Source organism: Anguilla rostrata, chromosome 5, assembly GCF_018555375.3.
Source record: "Anguilla rostrata isolate EN2019 chromosome 5, ASM1855537v3, whole genome shotgun sequence".
NCBI classification, from domain to species: Eukaryota; Metazoa; Chordata; class Actinopteri; order Anguilliformes; family Anguillidae; genus Anguilla; species Anguilla rostrata.
Window position 1 is genome coordinate 15,766,326 of NC_057937.1, and position 10,408 is coordinate 15,776,733.

Genomic DNA, 10,408 nt, shown 5'->3' on the forward strand with positions numbered 1-10,408 from the left:
GTGGACATTGTATTTCTCTGCGGTAAACATGAATATCTTTTATAATTATTATAATTATAATTACCCCCACAGAACCCCCCCACCCCCCACCCACCACACACACACATCCTCACAACCCACAAAATCTCAAAAGCTTGCAACGATGCCATTAATCAAGACATACATTACACATTTAAGCTCGAAATGCTAAAAGATGTCATGCTTAATTTACGGAGGTGAAACCGATAAAGACAGGGGCACGCTTCTTCGCAAATGATTCAGCCGCTGGACGTCATTTCAGACTTTGGCTGAGGTCCATGCCTGTCGTTCTCCTCAGAGGGCCCGGTGGGGGGGGGGGGAGGGGGGGCATTGAGGTCTCTCCTCAGGACGTCTCGTACCGCCGTTTCACTGCGCCTGGTGCCTGAGTTCCAGGGGCCCTCCCGAGGAGCGCGGTGTCGTCCTCCTTAATTGAATTCAGCTTTAACGCTCTCTCCATAAAGCCCGTGACACCATGTTCTTTTCTGGAAGCTCTCCCTATCTGTCCTGAAAAACTAAATGTGGCCAGGGACCATAGAGTTTCCCACACCGACTTTTCTCAACGCGTTTGATTTCGATCCTCGTCCCGAAGGTCCCAGCGCACAGCTGACCAGATCTCATCTCCGCTGCCCATGAGTGTTTGGCCAGATAACAAAAGTTTTGTAAAAAAGAAAACATTACGTGGTGAAGGTGGCAGTTCTTTCGAATCCTAAAAAGACAGGGAGATGAATTATGCAGCGCAATCTTGTGGCATCTTGACATGTAGAAGGAGTTTAGATTTGTAAACAAAATATCACTGTTCATCCATGACTGCTAAGGACAATTTTCAAACGGAGGATATCTGCGCCACTCAGCATGAGTAGAATGTAGTCATGGTTCTCTCCAAATAGGTATTAATATGGAATAAGAAGAAAGCTGACATATAGCACCTTTTTAACTAATTGTAGGTCACAAGCCTAAATATACTGTATCTGTCTAGTTTGGCTAACTGTTATATTCTGTATGATTTTATTTAAATTATGTGAAATCATACTTGGACTTCAACTTTCATTTAGATCTTGCACAGTCACCACTTTCACAACATAGCATAACATAATAAAGAGAACATGCTTGCTACTAAAGTGTACAGTAGTGGTCAGTTACCTACAAACTAGATAGTACAGTATCTATCACCATATCAAGCTTGGTTTTGAGAACCCCCAGAGATTCGGCCTCTACTATATGACCTGGCAAGCTATTCCATACAGTGACTACTCTCTGTGTGAAAAAATATGGATTACACATTCAGCCTTTTCTGCTATTTTTCCAGGCACATATATGATGTAATCACACAAACTGTTGCCAGACAAATGTGGGAGTGCAGTATAACCGGGAACTGGGTTTTTAATTCAGAGTTTGATTCCCAGAAGGGGGCACCTTGAACAAGGCAATTAATGGGAATTGTTTCAGTATAAATAGATGGTATGCAATAAAAAAATGTAAAAAGTCAGTGGTGTAAGTTGCTCTGGATAATGGAGTCTGCTAAATGCCTGAATGTAAATGCAAATGCAAAAGTGCCAGCGCACCTTGGTGTGGTTTTTACGGTTATTGCCGCGTTAATGAGTAGATGTGTATCTCTACCTGGCCGATCGCTCCATTTAGGCGTCCCTCGCTGAAATATTGCTCCTGACTTCGCAGTTCCCAAGGAGGGTTTGAAGAACCAGGCGGCGTTCGAGGAGATGAGGGTGAACTACATCAAGGAGCTGCGGCGGTCGGTGGCGAAGGCCACGAGCACCTCGGGCCAGACCTGGCACCGGTTCTTCCAGCTGACCAAACTGATGGACGCCATGCACGATGTAAGGCACGCCCCCTCATCGAGAGCTTTCTCAGGGTCAACGGGGGACAGCCATCAGCTGGGAGTCAGTCTGAGACCCAGTTTGTCATTGATATTTTGAAAAACCAGAATACTTCTGCCAGCATTTCCTGATATCAGTTATCAGGAAACTCTGGCTTAAAGTTAGTTTGAGGAAACCGTCCATATGAAATTTCACTGCTGGCGAGCTACAATGCTTGTTTTTGTCCTCTACTCTGTAATTATTTCAGTAGACTTTACTCATAATTGTTTGGATTAATTATTCAATTAAATTTAATTTGATCTTTCAGATCTAGTCATTATCTGGGTCCCTGACCCAAAATCAGAAACGTTTACTACAGTATTCTCACAAGCAAAAAAATAAAAAATAAAAAATAAAAAAATTTAAGTGTTTAAGGCTGAGTAATGACATAGATGTCTCAGCTCCTTATTGTATTATTTTAATGATTAGTTAGACCGTTGTATTTTTTGTGCAGTGATAAATAATATATATTCTGGCTCAGAATAAGCAATATAATCAGTTTGCATCACAATACAGCTAGTGATGGGACAGTGAGGTTTCATGAACCATAGAATGGTTGAAGTTACATCTGGCAATCTGGCAATCACTGACTTGTTTGGGCCAGTCAAATGATTTTGATCTTTATAGCAAATGGGATGGTGGTTAGATGTTGGGATCAATGGTGGAGGTATGGGTGGGACACATTAAGGGAACTTGTACTGTAACACCACTCTGAGTCCAAGGCATGCAAGTACATGCACTAATTTAAATATTTAAGTACCCCATAGATGTGGGCAGGGCCAGAACAGTGGGCAGGGCCAGAGAGCTTGAAGCTATTACATTTCGGCTGCTTTAGTCAGACCTGTAAGGCAGTGCCTTTTGTTTACAGCTGGTGGGGAACCTTCTGGATTTCTGCTTCTACACCTTCCGTGAGTCCCAGGCCCTGAAGGTGGAGTTCCCTGAGATGCTGGTGGAGATCATCAGCGATCAAATCCCAAAGGTGGAGTCGGGTCTCACCCACACGCTCTACTTTCACAAACAGTGACGGGGCGGAGCGGCACAGCAGGAGGACCCTGACGTGACACACCAGGTGACCGGCCACGCCTTGGGAAAAGGCTCCCTCGCGCCCCGGCGGCCAACTGGGAAAAGCATTTGGGAGGAGAGCGCCCCTGACTCCAAAGACCATGGAAACGTTTCAGTGGATAAAAAGCCATACGTTTGTTTGGTCTATGAATCGCAAACAATCACAACACACACACACACCCACGAACGTACACATGAATGCGCGCGCACACACACACACACACACAAACACACACACACATTCATCTATTAAGTCACCCTGGAAACTGCCTTGTAGTATGAAGTGCTATTGTGAAGCTGGCTCTTGCAGTACATTAGTCTCAAAAGTCCGTGGTTCAGAAATGATTTAATAGGAAGCAGTCTGTGGCACTTTAACAAGAGAATACAGGATGAAAAGCTAACAACAATAACATCTGAGCATTTCCCAAGGGCTACAAGAGTATTACGGAACACACACACACACACACACACACTTAATTTACGAGCGAAGTGCAACAAGCGAGCTTTTACCGATATGCAAAACCTAGGAATATGTACCCATACGAGGCAAATCATTTTAAAAGAAGCGGAACATTCTGACAGCAGCAGAGGACGGGGGAGGTGGGAGCAAAGTTTCTGTGTCTTCTAATTAGAACATTCACAGCGAGAGATGCACAAATGTGCGTGCTGCAAACGCACTACGCCGCAAACATCCATAACCACGAGCTAGGACAACAGAAGCAGCAACAGATGCAAAACGCCGGCTCTGTCTGAACTACAAAATTCAAACCTGGTCCATTTCTTACAATGGGACGTCTCATTGCGCTATGATTCATCTCTTGTGATGCCATGTGCGTACTTACTACAGCTCTTTGTTTCAGCTGTTTGGAGTCGCGGAGTCGACCGCTCATTTATTCAAAATCAGCTCTTTGTGAAACAGAAACGCAGACCGAGGTTCCAGCGAAAATGAAAGCAACATTTATAAAAGTGCTTAAATTTGTAACAAAAAAACAAAAACAAAAAACAACCTGTTCTGACAACATTTTATAAGAAGTCTGGGTTTCTTAAAGCTAAGCAGATATGACAAGCAAATGTGCATATATTGCGTTTTCAGCATTTGCTGAAATTATCAGTACCTGCAGAACCTAAAATTATTTGTTCCACGTGTAATGTTGCATTACATTAATGAATTAACATCTGTAGATATATGCAGATAAATGGCCTCTTTTAAAACAATACTTTTAAAGATATTGTAAAACAGAATCTTACATTAATTTTTTGTTGCAAAACAATATTCCTTTACAGTTTTTTGTCCATTTGGTTGAATACTACTGTTACAGTGTGTCCACCCAATGATTATACCCATTCAGAAAAAAATAGTAACAATAATTATGATGTTTCCTGACTCCACTGACCATAGAGTCATAGAGGAGCTCTGCCACTGATCAATGGGAAAGCCCCAGACTGTTTGGCCATCTTGATTCATTCAGAAGTTGGAGGAGGGGGGAGGGTGTCGATACAGAGCTTTATTTAGAAAGCTCTTTTTACAGGACATTTCCTTTTCTTTAAAACGGGATTAGACTGGTCCCACTGCCAACCAGTAGATTTGCACAGAAAATTAAATGTGATTATTGAGACATTAGTATTGCTTTAATGTGATGTTTATGTATAGAAATGATGCGAGTGTGTGTATTGGGTGTGTGTGTGGAATGGGGGGGGTTATGCCACTTTATATTGTGGGCCCAGGTCCGAGTGAGAGAGCAAACCCAATGATGACAGTATACAAATTAGCATGTCCCTAACATCTCATGGATTCAGTTTCTTGTTATTTTGTATATTGCCGTGTGTATAAATTGTGAAGGACATGAAATAAGCTGTAAAGATGGTTTTATTGTTCATTTTCCTTTTTATATATATATATATAAATGAGAATACATGTTAGTGGTTCATAGCGAGACTGGGAAAGTATTTTTGAAAGAATTCTATTTTGCTGGAAAAAAATATTTAAGTACTTTGAATAAAAATAAAAAAAATTATCTTTTTTGTAAAGTGAAATGTTTATGCATGCACACAGAAAGAGATGTTTACAGTGTAGTGAAGGGGACATGTGCCTTTTTAACTGATATGTTTTGCCATTTTCCAGTATCTTGTAAATACCACAGTGAGTCATTACGTTGAGTAATATAAGAGTTTCCTCTTTACCTGTGTTGTTAAAATAACTTCAGTTTGCGTTGTCTCCCACCAATACCAATGTTCCGGCTAGTTGGTGAATTTGTGAAGGTGAAGCCAGGAAGTGGCAGAAGCCATCAGGCATGTTTGGGTAATGAGAATGAATGTACAAACTATCGAGACTGACACCAAACTACCTGAATGTTAGTGTAACTTTTATTTGTGTTAATGTTGCCGAATGGCTTTTTGTATTATTTTGTACACTCTGAATTTCATTTCAATGTGATTGTCTCAACATTTCCAGATTGCCAGAATGGCTTTTCGGTTTTCCCAGAAGGCACCGGCGCGGTGTGTTAACACATCTGCGGCAGGCGCGATGCCTTCGCCGCAATGAAAGCGATTTCCACGCTCATTCCAAACGGATCTTTAAAGAATCTAAGCTCGACTGAACTGCAGCGAGACGTTATCCAGCCTGCAAGCAGAGAGATCCGAATCAAAGATCAAATTCGAGAACTGCGGAGGACCAGATGTGACCGTGCAGCCGCTTTGGCGAAGGGCGCCATGGGCCAGTCTTAAATACTCTGTGAGGAGTCTACGGGAATGTAAAAAGCAGAAGAGCTCATCTTCCTGTCAGTTCAGCCTCCATGGGCTGTCCGTGGAACATCACTCAACCCTTCTTAATTGGAATGTAGACTCTTAAATAATGCATTTTTTTCCCCCTTCCCCCTGTTCTGCCCTGACATCGGTTCATCCTCTCTGCAGTGCGTCACCAGGACTGTCCTGAAGAATATGCCACTTTGTTTCACAAAGACAGCATTCCGCTGAGATTCAGCTGATCCTCTCCCTTTTCCGACCAGTTCTTGGATTCTGTATAATAAAATAAATATGGTAACTTCAATGATTATTAACTCCAGCTGAATTTCTCAGTACTTCATGAGAATAAGAATAAAATAAAAGCAACTCGCATTGTCTCCGTGTGATGAAAGTATTACGAACTGCTTACCGTGTGGGTGAAAGAGAGATGTTGTGATCTTCTGTTTGGTAAAAGGAAAAAAAATTGAAGCTGATGCAATTTTACCCAGTTTCTGAATCCAGAGTACCTGAGCACGTTTCCTTAACACGCCTGAACTCTTCCTCTTCATTTTTAAAGTTGTTTTATTCCAGTGCTTTGAACAATATGGTGTGTGTCTGCTGATCTCTACAGTGCAAGAGCATCCTGAGTTAAAAAAAAAAACTTAACAATTCCTGCAAAACTTACTGTATATCTTGAAGCAGATATTGCCCTAACAGTGTTTGCAGAAATATCGGGGGGATTCTAATAAATCATGTAGCGAATGCACTTTCCTTCCTTACCCGGCACCGCCAACCCCGAGACAATTCGGCGGGATTCTGACGCCAAGGCAGCTGGCAGGCAGAGGCTCCTGCTCGCATTCTGCACAAAGCCTTTCTGAACCAAGAGCTCGGCGGACATTTTGTGTTCGTTTAAATATGCCACCGCTAAATAACACATCCCCGCTCCCAGAAAATACAACACCCGAAAAACACGACCGCCTGTTCCCTCGCCTGACGGACCGAGACAGACGGACAGACGACCGTATTACACATGTGACCATGACAGGAGTGATTTTGGGCTTCAGGGTGAATTCATTCTGCTTTCATTGAACAGTATCCTGTGTTAAATTGAAAACACACATTCCTATATTTATATGTTCATTTTAATAGCCAGTTATGGGGCAAAAGTATTCAAATAGGTGAATATTCATGTGTCATAACAAGCCAGGGTGTACTAACATTCTTCATAGACAGCTGTACCACTGATGTATCACAATCTAAAGACATCGATTAAATATCTGCTTGGTCACTCTCAGGCCAATGTTTTAATGATTATATTTTAAAAGCAAATGATTAATTTTCACACTGCCACGTAACATGAGTGTAGAGACACAGTAGACTGCAGGTATGACTTAAGCTTCCCTGTAAGCTTCCTTAAGAAAGTTTTTAAGAGAGTTTCTGCCTCTGATTGAAATTATGATATGAAATTATGCTGTTTTGATTTGCTGGAAAATCTGAAGAGCTGTATTCTAAAAGAAAAAAATACCTTGTTGAATATTTGCATATATTGAAGGTTATGGAATGAAACAGAATGCACAGGAAGATCAGATTTGTGGGGGACAGGATTATCTAGTGTGTGAGGAAGTGCAACACTGGGATTTGTTTCGGTGGTGTGGTGCCCCGACAGCAGAGTGAGACAGGGGGTCAGTGAGACTGACTGAGGCTTTGGCCCAAAGGGGACTTTCCAGGCTCAACAGAACCAGGACTGGGGCGGTGAGTAGAAGCAAAGACATAAATAACAGCACCATGATGCCAGGAGAGGGAAAGAAAGAGGGAAGGAGGGAGGGGGGGAGAGAGAGAGCGAGTGGGGGAGGTAGAGGGAGAGAGAGGGAGAGAGAGAGAGATACAGAGAGATAGAGAGACAGAGAGAGAAGGCACGATTTCTACACTGAACAACCCCCCCCCCCCCCCCAAAAGACGTTCACCCTCAGCTTTAGTCACCGCGCACAGAATTTTCCAGAATGCCAGACGGGAGAACAGACCGCTCTCTCTCTCTCTCTCTCTGCTTTTTGCTCTTTTCTCAAATCTGCGGCCCTCTTCCAAGCCTCGCTCCTAATCTCGCGCAAGGCTCCAGTGAGCTCAGGCTGCGCCGCGGGGCCCCCGAGAAGAGACTCCGCGGGATCAGCCCGACCCCGCCACTGCTGCTCACGTCCCTCCGGCCTGGCTCACCTGTCCTCGCCCCGCGGCGCGCTAAAACGCTTCCGTCCTCGCTCCCCGTCTTCCCTGAAGAGGAAGCTGGAGACGGAAGCACGGGGTTACTCCTTTGCTTCAGGGCTCAGGAAAAGGGTGCTCGACGGGAGCAGGTTTTGTCAAAATGTCAGAAAGTAACAGAGTCCAAGAGGACTCCTTTTTTGGAATGTTTAACAGCCTTTATTAGGTTGCCATGACTATCAAAAAAGGGTAAAAAGAACCTTTGTGCCTTGGTCAGCGTGAAAACTGCCGTGTAGACTGCCAGTCTCTATGGAATGAGAGGCATGTGACAAGGTGGAATAACTATTAGAGGACATAAACAGAGGGCAGGGCAAGACGCCATCATCAACAAACAGAAAAAAATATTGAAATCATACATGAAATTACAGTAGGTAGTTACACAACAGATTCAAAGAAAAGGGTCGCCATTCGAGCCTGATAAAATTGTGACTTACAGCCTAATGGAGGGCTTATTCGCTTTCAAAAAATGAGCGCTTTGGATCAGTTTGACAAAAGGAAATACGTCTTTTCTGACAAAACTAGGTCTCCACAGCAGCGAAAACAACTCGCGAAGCAAATGATTTTTCAATTTTGAGACATTTTTCCCCCTCTGTTTGTTCCAATTTTCTGGTCATGCGTGAGTGTGTTTTGCATTTGGCCATTTGGGTATTTCTTCTGTACTGTACTGTAAATGCAACAACAGTACCACCTTTATTTTCCTCATAGAGCTTGATTTTCTTATTCAGTATTTCTTATTTCCTTCATAGAGGCTTCAACACCATGTGTAACACTACACTGGAAGTGTACGCAGCTCTTGGCAGTTGGTAGGAGTGACAGTTCATCACACTGAGGGATAACCAATCATTTACAGAGGAGCCAACTGCTGTACAGTCTCTCTCTCTCTCTCTCTCTCTCACAAAAACACACACACGCAGGCATGCAAGCACACAGACACACATTTGACCCATAAAAATGTGTGCGCACAAACACACACAACACAACACACACACAGGTTAATCATCTGCGCAGAGCACGCAAACACACAGATACGTGCACACTCGCACACAAATACACAGGCGGAGAACCAAACCCCCGTTTGGTGCCAAGCAGCAGATTTGAGCTTGGATGAAGCGCAGCCTCAGTGCTGCAGAGGTGCACTGTCAGTGTGTACAGTTGATGCATGCAGTCAAGTGTGTAGTCAGTGTGTACAATCAGTATGCACAATTAATGCATGCAGTCAGTGTGTAGTTATTGCATACAGTCAGTGTGTACAGTTAGTGCATACAGTCAGTGTGTGGCCAGTGTGAACAGTCAGAGCATACAGTTAGTATATACAGTTGCTGCATACAGTCAGTGTGTAGTCAGTGTGTACAATCAGTATGTACAATTAATGCATGCAGTCAGTGTGTAGTTATTGCATACAGTCAGTATGCATAGATGGTGAAACCAGTCAGTGTGTACAGTTAGTGCATACAGTCAGTGTGTGGCCAGTGTGAACAGTCAGAGCGTACAGTTAGTATATACAGTTGCTGCATACAGTCAGTGTGTAGTAAGTTTGTACAGTCAGTATGTACAGTTGGTGCATAGTGTGTAGTCAACGTGTACAGTCAGTGTGTACAGTTGTTGCATGCATTCAGTGTGTATAGTCAGGGCATACAGCCAGTGTGGACAGGCCATGCATATAGTGCGAACTGTCTGTGCATGCAGTATGTACAGTCAAAGTGTTGTCAGTACGTACAGTCAATGTGCACAGTCAATGTGTACATTAACTGTATGTACAGTACAGTCAGTACTGTAAGTACAGTCAGTGCATCAGAGGTGCGCCTCCACGGTTCAGGCTGTGCACTGGGGTGTGCTGAGCAGAAACTGCATTAAGCCGGGCTACGCTGGCAGATTTTAAAGCTTTCATGTAAAATCTGAAAGCGACCATCAGTCACTGCATCGGGAGCGACGAGAAGCTCACACCTCGTAACGTCCACTTTGGCCAAAACGGTACGTGCGTGCGTGAGGCTTCACAAGCACCGTCAAACCCTCGAGCCAGAGACCCGGAGAGACAGAGAGGACTTCCTGCGCAGACGACCTCTGAATCTGGCAGGCGGAAGAGAGTTTTCGCTCTCAAAGACATTAGGATTCAGCAGCGCTCCAGGACCTCAAAGACGAAAAAGACCTTGGAGTTTGATCGCGGGAATAATTACCCCGCCTCGTTAGCTCTGCCTGGTTTGAGCAGGCGAGGCGCTCCCGTGGAAACGGTTCTACGCTCCGTCTCCAGCCGCCTCTCAAGTTTCTGTTTATTTTTACGGCGGTCAGGCTAAGAACCCTGCCGACACCATTAACTCCTGCACAAATTGCTGGCCTCTGGCTAGGAGCGTCATCTCCACGCTAATTAACAGCACATTATGTTCAGGTGCGCGTGAGCCGCGTTAGTCATCAACGAAGGGGCTCTGTGTCCGTTTTGTAATCGGTGTCAAGTGTTTCAGTCGACCAAAACATAGCTTCTCATGGGATAA

General features: G+C 43.9%; 1 protein-coding gene across 1 annotated transcript in view; it reads left to right on the forward strand.

The window, feature by feature from the left end:
* LOC135254812 (mineralocorticoid receptor-like) overlaps positions 1-3,958 on the forward strand; it is a 71,060-nt gene extending 67,102 nt beyond the window's left edge. Inside the window, exons 8-9 of the mRNA XM_064335334.1 lie at positions 1,693-1,850; positions 2,758-3,958. Of these exons, the coding sequence (XP_064191404.1) occupies positions 1,693-1,850; positions 2,758-2,913 (314 nt within the window). The 3' untranslated portion in view covers positions 2,914-3,958. The remainder of the gene's footprint in view (positions 1-1,692; positions 1,851-2,757) is intronic.
* Positions 3,959-10,408: the final 6,450 nt, after the last annotated feature.